This window comes from Trematomus bernacchii, unplaced genomic scaffold (genome assembly GCF_902827165.1).
Source record: "Trematomus bernacchii unplaced genomic scaffold, fTreBer1.1, whole genome shotgun sequence".
NCBI lineage: Eukaryota > Metazoa > Chordata > Actinopteri > Perciformes > Nototheniidae > Trematomus > Trematomus bernacchii.
In genome coordinates, this window is record NW_022987729.1 from 117681 (window position 1) to 132500 (window position 14820).

A 14820-nucleotide genomic window follows, 5' to 3' on the forward strand; every position below is an offset into this window, starting at 1 on the left:
ATACGTGAAATTAACACTTCTCCTTAAAGGCCGCTACACACCCACCTGAGGCCAAAGAACGCGTACCGAAGGCATCCCAACGTTTACGTCAGCTACGTCGCCTGCGTCGGCTACGCCGCCCGCTACGCTGCCCGCCTACGAACACATCGCAAATACTTCAGTCGACGAGTGGCAATAACTGTCCTTACCAGCAGGCAGCGGTAGTGTGAACAGCCAATCAGAGTGATTGCTTGGGCTGACTTTCTCTGACCTGAGGTGTGAAAAGGTGCCGTAAAGAGACGACGGTGCGTGACACACCAACCTGAGTAGGGCGCCGCGAATGCCCGACTGCCTCTGACGGCCTCTGACTCCCAAAATCGGGCTGGTGTGTAGCTAGCTTAACACCGCATTACGTGGTTGAGTCACGGAAACAACCCCAACGTAAAGGGAATGAGGATCCTTTGTCGTGGTGGACACACACATTTCTGCAACGTCCCACAGAGAGCTTAATGTTGTTTTCTACTATATAAAACGTTTTTAAAATGTACTTTATAGCTTGTAGTAACTCACGGGACGCTGCTTTTATTGAATTTGTATTCATAATAATTGTTTGTATTATGGTGCATTAGTTACGATTTGTAGTTCTCTAAAAACAGTGCATCGTGTGAAATACAACTGTGATTTTTATGAAATTAGTTTTTGTTTTTAAGGAAGGCCAGAGCTTCAGCTGTGTCAGATTGTTCCCTTTAGTTTACGTTATTTAAAAGACAATTATATTCCTATTTGATCATTAATGAATTATTAATGAAGTCATAGTTGATCAACTCTTGGACCATAATTCAAAGCCAAATTGCTTTTATTTACTTAACGAGCGCTGCATTCAACACTCAGATACAGTCGGTAGTGGAGTGCACCTTTAAAGTTGGTTTGACAACACAATCGTAATTTGCAATACTAACTTTCAGATGTAGATACAAATGATTAAAACATGAGGTTGGGAGCGTATGGCCGGCAGAAGAAGCTCAATACAGAATGTTTCTCAGCATCAAATGTGTCCTTGAACAGGAGATTACAGAGAGCTAGTGCTCACTTCAAATCAGTTTTCACAAAATAAGTAAGGGGTATGATTCCAAATGATATTCAGCATAGATATTGGAGGACTAGGATTTAATTTGGTAAAAAGAAATGAATGTGTGAACCAAAGCAGGATAATGATAAAAACAGCTGTTGATCTCAACAATGCAAAGGGCTTTTGTAAAATGCAACCGATCTGACTGAAGTCCACGGAGGCTGTTTGTGTGCACAGCATGATGACCCTAACTCAACTTTACTATTCCTTAACTGCTTTGCTTTTTGGCTGATTGCCTTCAACAATTATTAACTGGTCCTGATCTTAACTGAAACCCTTTTGGCATTATTATTTCATTCCTGACGAAATGTGCGTGAGGTATCTTTGAGTTTTTCTCCTGGTTTGGAAGTGCTGCATGGTAAGGGAATTCAACTTGTTGCTTAGAAACTTCTTCATTTATCTGGATATATATTATTTGACAGTTTTGTTTGTGGTTATATTTCAGCACAAAGTGCAGCTCAGCCTTGTCCTGCTCCCAGTCTGGTTTTCCCCCTGGACAATCAGCTTATAATCATGACGGACTTAAACCAGCAGTGAAGGGTTGGGGACCAGCAGGTGTCAAAATGGCAATTGGTCTCCTAAACCCCAATGTATAGGTACGTTTCTATAGTTACAGTGTTATACTTTGGAAAACCTTTCAGTACTACCCAAAGATTTATTTTCATTTAATTCTGATTGGGATTCAAAGGATAATGTCCTGCTTTTGTACCTGTATGACACTTACTTGAGAGATTTGTTTTAATGATATATTTGTTGTACATTAGTCAGCTTTTTGTAAAATGTTTCCATCCATCTTCAGCAATGTCACCAACACACAGATATCAATTATACAAACACCAACACACAGATATCAATTATACAAACACCAACACACAGATATCAATTATACAAACACCAACACACAGATATCAATTATACAAACACCAACACACCCCGGTGGCACACACATATTTTAGCATAACATTTCAAGAGTTGGCAAAGACTCCTTTCATTTCTGAATGATGCTGGTTCATTTGTGCCGAACTTATTTCATATAAAACAATGAAATAAATATATGAGTTCTGGTTAAATTTAACAATAATGTTTGGTTTAATAAAACCTTAAAGGTAGGGTAGGTAAGAATGGAGAAACCAGCTCGAGTGCGCTAGAATTTGAAAGTACGCAGCCGAAAAAAATCTGCCCCTTCCTCACAGAGCCCCTCCTCCAACACGAACGCGCACATGACCAATGAGGGCACGAGATAAGTTTGTGCACAGATGGAAGGCTGACAGGCAGGTAGGCCATCCAGTTATTTTAGCCGGGCCGGCTCAGATGATTGGTCGTGCTTTTTACAGTACCACAGCTTCCACTGATGAGATTTATTTATGGATTTATTGTCAAAGCACTTAAGATATTCATTGCTATCAGGATGTTAAGAGCATTCCATGGAATATAACACAAAGTGTTTCTGAAGAGAATTACCTACCCCACCTTTAAAAGATATTGTTCACTTAAAAATGTAAAGACTGAGATGGTATAATTTTCTTCTTCATTGTTGATCTTGAGTCTTTGGGGGCCCTAACGTCCACTGACTAAAGGACAATGCATAGGACCTGTCGTGTGCTGCACTTTATTTCAAATTGTATTAATTTATTTTTCAACTCAGATGAAAAAGCCTGTTTGCCACTGACTATCCCAAATGGAAACTACGATGCAAGCACAGATGGTTGGTATGGGGAGAGAGAGAAACTCTGGGTAAGATGTGACGAAGGATATGAACACAAAGACCGTGACGCCACAGCGCGGTGTATAAACTGAACATGGTCCTCTGTGCCAATCTGTGAAGGTAAGTCTGTCTTATTTCTAAAAAAAAATCAGTTACCGAATCAAATCAGTAACTGATTTGATTCGGCTACTTCGTAGCGAGAAATTTAGAGGCTGCACATGAGTAGACTCCGCGGGTCTTAAAATCCCCACAATGCTTTGCGCACGGACCAATTTCCCCAAATCTGTGGCGGAAGATGTAAGAGGCGGGGCCTCTCATATGACGCACACCTGCACACTTGCTAGCCTGTTCCACTCTTTGTTTTCTGAATGCCAGGAAGAAGTATTCTTGACTCGCTTCTGAAGCAAGATGCTCGGCAGACATGTGCTACCAAGCAAGCGTCCTCGACATTGAGAAACACCCACGGTGATCACTGAGCTCTCTGTGCTCAGGTGTGTGTGTGTGTGTGTGTGTGTGTGTGTGTGTGTGTGTGTGTGTGTGTGTGTGTGTGTGTGTGTGTGTGTGTGTGTGTGTGTGTGTGTGTGTGTGTGTGTGTGACGCGCAGCAGGGCTTGCACCAGCGTGTTGAAATCAAGGGTTGTTTAGCAAATCAAAATATTCCTCAAATATTTTTGTTCACAAATTCTTAATTATATATTTATATATTTTAAGTAGCAAATCCCAAATTTGTTGCAAATTCAAACGTTTTAAAAATCCAAATCCTTATTTTTTACGAACACTTTTTTTCAAATCCCAAAAATTGTTTGGGAAAAAAGAAATTTTGTTGAGAACATTTTTTTTTTGTTGAAAATTCTAAATTATTATTCTTTTAATAAAATGTTTAAGCATCGTAAAAAATAATTGCAAATCCTTGAGTTTTGTTAATCCCATTGGACCAGAGAGATGCTGCCTTCAGGGACCAACTCAAAAACACGGTGTTTTCACTCAGGTGTGTGTGTGTGTGTGTGGCGATTCCTGAACCCTCACCTGTACTCAGGTGTGGTGTGTGTGACGCGCCAGCAGGGCGTGCACCAGCGTGTTGACCCTCAGGTGACCCTCAGGGTTGGCGTAGGGTAGGAGTCTCGGGTCCTGAGGGGGGCGGAGCCTCGGGTCCTGAGGGGGGTGGAGCCTCTGAGACACCAGAAGGGGGCGTCGCTCCCGCAGGTAGCTGCAGAGAGAGAGGAGCGAGCCAGAACTCACCTGCTGAGGAACTGCAGAGAGAGAGAGAGAGAGAGAGAGAGAGAGAGAGAGACGAGAGAGAGAGAGGAGAGAGAGCAGAGAGAGAGGAGAGAGAGAGAGAGAGGAAGAGAGAGGAGAGAGAGAGAGAGGAGAGAGAGGAGAGAGAGAGAGAGAGAGAGAGAGAGGAGAGAGGAGAGAGAGGAGAGAGAGAGAGAGAGAGAGACAGAGGGGGAGATCATATTTATCTATATTTAACATGTTCATACAAATGCACAACTGTTTACTGTGATATCTTGTTTCAATAGTAACTTTATCACTTTATTTTTGCTGTATTCTTATTTTAATTTCTATTTTATCTTCATTTTGTACCTTGTTTGTTACTCTGAGCTGTTGCTGCTATTAACTGCATCTCCCAAGGGGATAAATAAAGTTCCCTCTTATCTCATAGATATTTAGAAAAACATTCATTTGATCTTGTTATCAGCGGGGAGGCTTCTGATTGGTCAAGGTGTAGTCCAGTCGTACCTGTCGGGGAGGCGGAGTCAGCGATGTTTCCCATGTTGAGCAGTTTGCTGCTGAAGGTGGACTGCAGCACCGTCTCTCCTCTCCACTTGTCCTCGTTCACCTGCAGAGCTGAACAACAACAACAATTTAAAAAAGTTTTAAGCAAAATTCAAATTATTATTTTATCAATTACATTTTTTTTTTTTTTTTTTTTTTTGCCCTCTCTGAAGAACCAGCACCTTATCGTGGTGGAGAGGTTTGTGAGCCCCGGTGAACCTGGCTCTGTGTTGTCTGGAGCCTTGTGTTCCTGCTAGGGTCTCCCATGGTGAATTGGCCTCAGGCAAGGGGCCAGACTAAGACTGGTTCATAGACCTCATGAAAAACATCATAAGAAGTGAGGATACCCGAGTCCTCCTTCTGGAGCCAGGCCCAGAAGGAGGACTCGTCGGCGAGCGTCTGGTGGCCAGGCTCATCTCCGCTTCTACGTCCCGCGGGCTCTCCACCTCCGACGGGAACCAGCAATGGGGTCGGGTGCCAGAAGGGAGGCAGTGAAAGCAGAGGGTCTCGACGGACCAGACCCAGTGGAAGGTCACCTCTCTGGGGGGGAAGGAGCCGGAGCTTGTGCGGGAGGTGGAGCGTTACCAGTTGGATCTGGTGGAGCGTTACCAGTTGGATATGGTGGAGCGTTACCAGTTGGATCTGGTGGAGCGTTACCAGTTGGATCTGGTGGAGCGTTACCAGTTGGATCTGGTGATCTGGTGGAGCGTTACCAGTTGGATCTGGTGGAGAGTTACCAGTTGGATCTGGTGATCTGGTGGAGCGTTACCAGTTGGATCTGGTGGAGAGTTACCAGTTGGATCTGGTGGAGCGTTACCAGTTGGATCTGGTGGAGCGTTACCAGTTGGATCTGGTGGAGAGTTACCAGTTGGATCTGGTGGAGCGTTACCAGTTGGATCTGGTGGAGCGTTACCAGTTGGATCTGGTGGAGCGTTACCAGTTGGATCTGGTGGAGAGTTACCAGTTGGATCTGGTGGAGCGTTACCAGTTGGATCTGGTGGAGCGTTACCAGTTGGATCTGGAGGTAAGTTGAGGTGGAGCGTTACCAGTTGGATCTGGTGGAGCGTTACCAGTTGGATCTGGTGGAGAGTTACCAGTTTGGATCTGGTGGAGAGTTACCAGTTGGATCTGGTGGAGCGTTACCAGTTGGATCTGGTGGAGTGTTACCAGTTGGATCTGGTGGAGAGTTACCAGTTGGATCTGGTGGAGCGTTACCAGTTGGATCTGGTGGAGCGTTACCAGTTGGATCTGGTGGAGCGTTACCAGTTGGATCTGGTGGAGCGTTACCAGTTGGATCTGGTGGAGAGTTACCAGTTGGATCTGGTGGAGAGTTACCAGTTGGATCTGGTGGAGTGTTACCAGTTGGATCTGGTGGAGAGTTACCAGTTGGATCTGGTGGAGCGTTACCAGTTGGATCTGGTGGAGAGTTACCAGTTGGATCTGGTGGAGTGTTACCAGTTGGATCTGGTGGAGAGTTACCAGTTGGATCTGGTGGAGAGTTACCAGTTGGATCTGGTGGGAGAGTTACCAGTTGGATCTGGGTGGAGAGTTACCAGTTGGATCTGGTGGAGCGTTACCAGTTGGATCTGGTGGAGCGTTACCAGTTGGATCTGGTGGAGTGTTACCAGTTGGATCTGGTGGAGCGTTACCAGTTGGATCTGGTTGGGCTCACCTCTACGCACAGCGTCGGCTCTGGAACCTTACTTCTTGATAGGGCTTGGACTCTCTTCTTCTCCGGAGTTGCCCAAGGTGTGAGGCGCCGGGCGGGTGTGGGGATACTCACAAGTCCCCGGTTGGGTGCTGCTTTGTTGGAGTTTACCCCAGTGGACGAGAGGGACGCCTCCCTACGCCTGCGGGTTATGGGGGGGAAAACTCTGACTGTTGTGTGTGCTTATGCACCAAACAGCAGTTCAGAGTATACGGCCTTCTTGGAGACCCTGAACAGAGTCCTGTATGGGGCTCCTGAAGGGGACTCCTTAATCTTGCTGGGAGACTTCAATGCACATGTGGGCAGTGATGGAGACACTTGGAGGGGCTTGATTGGGAGGAACCAGAGTGGTGGTTTGTTACTGGACTTCTGTGCTAGTCATGGATTGGCCATAACAAACACCATGTTCGAACATAAGGATGCTCATAAGTGTATGTGGTACCAGAGCAACCTGGGCAGAAGGTCCATGATCGATGTTGTTATCGTATCATCGGACCTGAGGCTGTATGTTTTGGACACTCGGGTAAAGAGAGGGGCGGAGAACTGATCACCATCTGGTGGTGAGTTGGGTTGAGTGGCAGGGGAAGCCTCTGGATAGACCTGGTAAGTGCGGGTGAACTGGGAACGTCTGGAGGAGTCCCAAGTCCAGGAGGAGTCCAAGTCCAGGAGGAGTCCCAAGTCCAGGAGGCCTTCAACTCACACCTCCGGCGGACCTTTACAGGCATCCCTGTGGAGGGACATTGAACCAGATTGGGCGGTGTTCAAAGCCTCTATTGCTGAAGCCGGGGGAGCTGTGGTCTCAAGGTCTTAGGTGCCTCAAGGTAACCCTCAGTTGAGGTGGTTCAGGCACCTGGTAAGGATGCCACCTTGTAGGGATGCTACCTAGTAACGATGCCACCTGGTAAGGATGCTACCTAGTAAGGATGCCACCTAGTAAGGATGCCACCTGGTGAGGATGCCACCTGGTGAGGATGCCACCAGGTAAGTATGCCACCTGGTAAGGATGCCACCTAGTAAGGATGCCACCTGGTGAGGATGCCACCAGGTAAGTATGCCACCTGGTAAGGATGCCACCTGGTAAGAAGGCCACCTGATGAGGATGCCACCTGGAAAGGATGCCACCTGGTAAGGATGCCACCTGGTAAGAAGGCCACCTGGTGAGGATGCCACCTGGTAAGGATGCCACCTGGTAAGGATGCCACCTGGGCGCCTCCCTAAGTGTTTTTTATCAAAATCCAAAAGTTTTGAACAAATTAAAATATTTGCAATTTTTTTGTTAGAAAATCCAAATAATTATTTCTACATTTAATTTTTTTGGAAAATTAAATGAAGGTCTGGAGGTTGTTTATAAACCAGTGTGTTTGTTTACCTGGTTGTTTGTTTACCTGGTTGTTTGTTTATCAGTGTGTTTGTTACCTGTGATGAGCAGGATTTCTCCCGGGGGTGACGGTCAGCGCCCAGAAAGCCGCCCGCCTCCACAGCACCACCTTCATCTCCACTCCTGATTGGTCCGTCACCACGATGGAGGCCAGAGGAACGCAGGACCCCGACCTCACCTGTAGACACCAACGAAGAAGACACCTGATTCAGAAACAAGCACTGAACCCCTCGGTGGACGACGTGTCGTAGCGGCTCCACCCACCTTGATCTCCTTCAGGTGGGAGGGGTGCACCACGGCCACCAGTACCGAGTAGCGACCCCCCTGAAGGGCACACTCGTTCAGGAGGGTGGGACCGCCTCGGGATTTGGGGGTTTCTGAGATCCGAGCTCTCTTTTTGTCCGGGGATTTGGAGGGGGAGTCTCGCCGCTCGGCATTCTGGGACATCAGCACGCCGTCGGGGGTTACCTCAACCACTACACCACCCTCCGTCCAGCAGGGGGCGCTAAAGAGCTCCAGGGAAGACGCTAAAGGAGACAAACTCAAAGGGCTGAAGAGCTCCGGGGTGCTGGAGGACATCGAGGGAGGCGTGGCTTGAGGAGGCGGGGTTTGAAGAGGCGGGGCTTGAGATAGAGGAGGCGGAGTTTGTGAATGGGGTATTTGAGGGGGCAGAAGTTGAGGAGGCGGGGTTTGCGGAGGTGGGGTTTGAAGGGGCGGGGTTTGAGGAGGAAAACGTTGAGGAGGCGGGGCTTGGGAATGGCGTATTTCACGGGATAGGGTCTGAAGAGGCGGAGCTTGAGGTGACAAAGTTTGAGTAGACGGGGTTTGACGAGGCGGAGTTTGAGGAGGCAGTATTTGAGGGGCTAGGGTTTGAAGAGGCGGAGCTTGAAGTGACACATTTTCAGACGGGGCTTGAGGAGGCAGAGTTCTCTCAGGGCTGAATGCTGATTGGACGGCGTGCCTGCCTTTCAGGATTAAGGCCTGACTGAGCGTCCAGGTGGACAGGAAGTGAGTGTGTGTGGAGAGAGGAGTCCGGGGGGAGCGGTGTGCAGAGAAACAGCTGTCCAGATACTCCAGAACCGAAGCCGAACACTGGACTTCCTGTCGGGGGTCTTCCTCTGTCGTCCAATCAGATTCAGGCTTCCTGTGTTCCTGATCCGTCTCATCGCTCCGTAAAGTAAAAGGTTCTTCGCTCTCCGGGACGATCGCTTCCTCAGGCAGACGACTTCCTGTCACGTCTGAAAAACAGAGAGGAAATCGTTTTATTTTCCCCGTTCAGTTTGGAGAATTCATTTAAATATTTTAACTAAATCCAAACTTTATTTTGTGCAAATTAAAAAAAAAAATGTTTAGTGTCATTTATTTTAGCAAATTATTTTATTGAAGTTTTTTAGCAAATCCTAAATTGTTCTCACCTGGTGCTGCCTTCAGGTGTCCGTCCTGCCAGCGGAGCTCCAGGTGTCTCCAGTCAGCAGGGGGTCTCCAGTCAGCAGGGGGCCTCCAGTCAGCAGGGGGCCTCCAGTCAGCAGGGGGTCTCCAGTCAGCAGGGGGTCTCCATTCAGCAGGGGGTCTCCAGTCAGCAGGGGGTCTCCGCTCCTCCTCTCCCCCAGCTGGAGGCCCTGATGCTGGGCCGCGGGTCGTCGGAGGAGCCCCCAGGAACACGTGGATCTTCTGACGGTCAGACATACCGACCGCAGAGAGACTACAGGAGTTTATTCAAGAGAAAGAAGTTAGACTTTATTTAAAATAAGACATTTGAGGTTTTTGTATTTTGTGTTTTTCTCATACAGTTTTTAATCTAAATACTTTCAGCTTAAATAAAGATCCTCTCAGCGCTTCATAACAACATCTGGATTTATAACCATGACTCGGCAGAAACAGCCCAACATGCTTCCATCATGGGTGTTTCACAGCTGGGAGCAATAACACGGCTCGACCAATCAGGGGGCAGGATGATGGGGAGGTTCAGCATGGGGGGGGGGGAGGGGGTTGAATACAGATTTAAAGAAAGGCATTTATTCTCCAAAGAAGAGAAAAAAAAGTTTTCAAAGGGAAAACATGTCTGAGGATTTAATATCACTATTATTTTTGGATATTTTAATATTGTTTATAAATATTTACATTATTTTGGAATTATTCTCCTTACCTTTGTGAAGTACACACGCACGCGCACACACACACACACTTGGGTTTTACCGAGGCGCGCTCCCGAGGCGGTGACGGGAACCCGCATGGCAGGAAGTTAAAATTAGCCAGTAAAAACCTTTGGATTTCAACATAAGAGCCCCAACTTATTGTTTATTAAAATCATACGGTTAAATATTGATTGGTTGAAGAAACAATTAAATGGTCTTGAGCCGTTTATTTGAGTGTATATTCCGTATTAAACTAAATAGTTAAATGAATGAAGAAAAGTTGTGTTAATATGCTTTTATTTTGCCAACCGGAAGCGTCCTTTGCAGCAACTCTCGCTAGCTCAGCGCTCATTTAAAACAACACAAACATACTGAAAACATGTCACATAAGTATAAAATACACATATATGCCATATAATGTTCACTTTCTACACTTCTGTGTCGGTTTATGTCCACGCTCTGCGTCTCAGGGACGGCGAGAAACAGGCTGTAGCTCAACTTTAGCTAAAGTTTAGCTAAAGTTTAGCATCACATTTCCGGGTTACAGCAGTTTGTTTATAAACGGTCTCGTGCGAGTCGTGCCTACACTTTAAATACATATAGCTGCACGAGCACCCGCACGCGCACAGGTTGTCACGCACGCGCGGCAGGAGGTGCGGCAGGAGGCGGAGCTCGTGCTGCGGGATAGTGAGTGTTTCCCCGCAGATCTTCCTCTCTGCTCTCCCTCCAGAACTCTTTAAACTGCTCTAAACCTCCGTAATAGAGCGATAATGTACCGGTGCTTCGGCTCTCTGCTCCCCCGGGCTTCTCTCTCCGGCCCGTGGGCCTCTCTCTGCGGCACGCGCGCCTACAGCCAGGCCGCGGACAGCAGCGATGATCCGAACTTCTTCTCCATGGTGGAGGGCTTCTTCGACCGCGGGGCCGCCATCGTGGAGGACCGGCTCGTGGAGGGCCTGAAGACGCGCGAGACACAGGAGCAGAAGAGGAAGCGCGTGCGCGGGATCCTTAGGGTCATCAAACCGTGCAACCACGTGCTCAGCGTCAACTTCCCCATCAAGAAGGACTGCGGGGAGTGGGAGGTGATCGAGGCGTACCGAGCCCAACACAGCCAGCACCGGACCCCCCTGCAAGGGAGGTGAGTTCAACCTGTTAACCTCAGGACCCCCTGTAGAGAGGTGAGTTCAACCTCAGGACCCCCTGTAGAGATGTGAGTTCAACCTCAGGACCCCCTGTAGAGAGGTGAGTTCAACCTCAGGACCCCCTGTAGGGAGGTGAGTTCAACCTGTTAACAGCAGGACCCCCTGTAGAGAGGTGAGTTCAACCTCAGGACCCCCTGTAGAGAGGTGAGTTCAACCTCAGGACCCCCTGTAGGGAGGTGAGTTCAACCTGTTAACCTCAGGACCCCCTGCAGGGAGGTGAGTTCAACCTCAGGACCCCCTGTGGAGAGGTGAGTTCAACCTCAGGACCCCCTGTAGGGAGGTGAGTTCAACCCGTTAACCTCAGGACCCCCTGTAGAGAGGTGAGTTCAACCTCAGGACCCCCTGTAGGGAGGTGAGTTCAACCTGTTAACCTCAGGACCCCCTGCAGGGAGGTGAGTTCAACCTCAGGACCCCCTGTAGAGAGGTGAGTTCAACCTCAGGACCCCCTGTAGAGAGGTGAGTTCAACCTCAGGACCCCCTGTAGGGAGGTGAGTTCAACCTGTTAACCTCAGGACCCCCTGCAGGGAGGTGAGTTCAACCTGTTAACCTCAGGACCCCCTGCAGGGAGGTGGGTTCAACCTGTTAACCTCAGGACCCCCTGCAGGGAGGTGAGTTCAACCTCAGGACCCCCTGTAGAGAGGTGGAGTTCAACCTCAGGAACCCCCTGTAGAGAGGTGAGTTCAACCTCAGGACCCCCTGTAGGGAGGTGAGGTTCAACCTGTTAACCTCAGGACCCCCCTGCAGGGAGGTGAGTTCAACCTGTTAACCTCAGGACCCCCTGCAGGGAGGTGGGTTCAACCTGTTAACCTCAGGACCCCCTGCAGGGAGGTGAGTTCAACCTGTTAACTTCAGGACCCCCTGCAGTGGCTCACTCAGTAGGGACTGGGAGCCGTAGGGTCGCCGGTTCAAGTCCCCGAACAGAAGTGTGTGTGTGTGTGTGTGTGTGTGTGTGTGTGTGTGGTGTGTGTGTGTGTGTGTGTGTGTGTGTGTGTGTGTGTGGTGTGGTGTAGTGTGTGTGTGTGTGTGGTGTGTGTGTGTGTGTGTGTGTGTGTGTGTGTGTGTGTTGTGGTGGTGTGTGTGTGTGTGTGTGTGTGTGTGTGTGTGTGTGTGTGTGTGTGTGTGTGGTGTGTGTGTGTGTGTGTGTGTGTGTGGTAGTGTGTGTGTGTGTGTGTGTGTGTGTGTGTGTGTGTGTGTGGTGTGTGTGTTGTGTGTGTGTGTGTGTGTGTGTGTGTGTGGTGTGTGTGTGTGTGTGTGTGTGTGTGTGTGTGTGTGTGGTGTGTGTGTGTGTGTGTGTGTGTGTGTGTGCGAGATCGAGATCGAGATCGATCAATAACTGAGTTTGATCAGGAGGTGATCGCCCTGCAGGGCACTGATCCTGTTCTAGGAAGGAAGCAGACTCCAGAGGAGAGGAACCTGTGTGTGGTTCTGAGTGTGTGATCAGAGGAGAGGAACCTGTGTGTGGTTCTGAGTGTGTGATCAGAGGAGAGGAACCTGTGTGTTGTTCTGAGTGTGTGATCAGAGGAGAGGAACCTGTGTGTGGTTCTGAGTGTGTGATCAGAGGAGAGGAACCTGTGTGTGGTTCTGAGTGTGTGATCAGAGGAGAGGAACCTGTGTGTGGTTCTGAGTGTGTGATCAGAGGAGAGGAACCTGTGTGTTGTTCTGAGTGTGTGATCAGAGGAGAGGAACCTGTGTGTGGTTCTGAGTGTGTGATCAGAGGAGAGGAACCTGTGTGTGGTTCTGAGTGTGTGATCAGAGGAGAGGAACCTGTTCTCCGGCTCAGGGTCAGGATGTAAACGAGGTGTGTCTCAGAGAGGAAGATTCAAATGAGGTCAAAGAGAGTCCTCACTCCAAAAGACGATGTTCAGGAAACTCCAGCTCAGTATGTAGTGTTCCTGTGAGTTCAATAAAGTTGTATTTGGCTAAATCTTGAGACATTGCCACTGTATGTACTGACTGGAGCCCCAGGAGCCTCTGGAGGCTCAGGCAGACACATGGAGACATACTTGGTGCACTAAAGCAGTGGTTCTCAAACTTTTTTCAATAATGTTCCCCCTTTGAAAAAAAAAAATGCAGCCAAGTACCCCCTGATCAGCGCCAACACTATTTGTTAGGGACAAAAAGCCTATACAAAGAGGTACAGTACAGCCTGAGCCTTGCCCCATCAGTGTCTGATTTATTAAAACAACCTTGTAACTGAGAAACACTTAAATGCTACATTTCAAATGATTACAATCCATCACTACATTCATGGCAAACCAATTTGAACATCATGCACTAACACTGAGACGACATTAGTTACATTGAACTGATCTTTTTAATAAGTTGTTCTTCCAATGTAGTGAGAAACATGGGCTTGTGCTTCACTGAGGATCTTTGTCATTCTGACAGGGAGGCACCTGCAGTTATTACACTTTGTGTTTTGAAATATGTGTAACTCTGTTCATATAAAACCCACACTGCTCAAACTTCATAACTTTTCCTAAAATGTGTTTATTTATTTATTTATTTTGGGGCGTGGAGAATGAAGAGAAACAAATATATGAGCATTTTATGAGCATGGGATTTTTACCCCTCATATAAACATATGCATAATGCTGCACTATACTTTGCAGCCACAAGCCGTTGCCAAGCAACACTTATTGTTTAGGTCCTTTGATAAGCAGGCAGTCATATCATTAACTAGAACTAGCTAGATCTGATAGATTTGGACATAAACGCGAGTGAAGTCTAACCGGACACGAGAGAGAGATCAGAGATCAGATCAGCTGCTGCTGACAGAGAACACACAGCTCTTCCGGATCACAGCTCCACCCGCTGTGACGGACCGTTTAGTGGAGCAAAATACACTAAGAGTTAGACCTAACACACTTAGCTAGTTTATCTACTCTGGAACTAGCTAAACTAGTTATAAATATGTGTATTCTTTACTGTTGGGCCACTTATTACAGGTTCAGCGAGCTGCACGAGACTGACGGGCTGTCAGGAGACGAGAGAGAGGAAAAGAGAGCACCCCGTTTATTTTTCCCCATTTTATTTTCCAGAATTACTGTAAACTTTTGAATAAAGTAGTTCATCTACTATTAGTAGTTTGTTTAATGCATTAATTATGTTGTTTTTTTTCATTAACATAAAATAAATCTCACGTACCCCCTGCAGTACTCCAACGTACCCCTAGGGGTCCGCGTACCCCCATTTCAGAACCACTGCACTAAAGCATTCCCCCGCTCCGCGTCACGCGCTGCCGAGCCGCTGCTCTGACCCTACGGGGAAACACTGAACTCTAATCGGATAATGACATTTTTTGTTTTACTAGCAGCCGTGGATTCTTCCAGGGACCCTATGAGCAGTGTGTCATGTAGAAATACAAAGCCCCTCCAGTACCCTATCTACTTGCAGCTTCCTGTTGCAAACGTTTCCTTTGAGTTGCTCTCTGTAGCTTTCCACTGCCTCTGTAACGCAGACCCACCCAAGAGAGAGATGTACCTGCAGCTTTAGTCCAGGGTGCGGCTGTTTTTACTGAAGGCAAATCAGAGTCTTTGTCCTGCTCCTTTAAACCAGTTTCATGTGAGGCGCCGCGCCCTCGCTGACTCACTCTCTCCTGCCAACGCCTCACTCTCTACTCCATCACGCACTCCTCCCACTGCTCACAGTAACTCACACTCATCATTAACTCGTCTCGACTGGGACATGTCTCCATGCTTTAATGTTCATAAAGGTTCCTATGCCAACCATTACGCAGATATATATATATATATATATATATATATATATATATATATATATATATATATATATATATATATATATAT

At 47.7% G+C, this 14820-nt stretch overlaps 2 protein-coding genes across 2 annotated transcripts in view; one reads left to right on the forward strand and one right to left on the reverse strand.

The window, feature by feature from the left end:
- Nucleotides 1–10776, reverse strand: part of shld2 (shieldin complex subunit 2) — a 27079-nt gene extending 16303 nt beyond the window's left edge. The window contains 8 exon segments of the mRNA XM_034145607.1: nucleotides 3364–3420; nucleotides 3875–4062; nucleotides 4556–4663; nucleotides 7716–7740; nucleotides 7742–7855; nucleotides 7930–8915; nucleotides 9093–9379; nucleotides 10589–10776. Coding sequence (XP_034001498.1) covers nucleotides 3364–3420; nucleotides 3875–4062; nucleotides 4556–4663; nucleotides 7716–7740; nucleotides 7742–7855; nucleotides 7930–8915; nucleotides 9093–9363 — 1749 coding nt within the window. The 5' untranslated portion in view covers nucleotides 9364–9379; nucleotides 10589–10776.
- The window catches only part of glud1a (glutamate dehydrogenase 1a), a 20789-nt gene continuing 16376 nt past the window's right edge, over nucleotides 10408–14820 (forward strand). Inside the window, 2 exon segments of the mRNA XM_034145604.1 lie at nucleotides 10408–10933; nucleotides 10935–10947. Of these exon segments, the coding sequence (XP_034001495.1) occupies nucleotides 10583–10933; nucleotides 10935–10947 (364 nt within the window). The 5' untranslated portion in view covers nucleotides 10408–10582.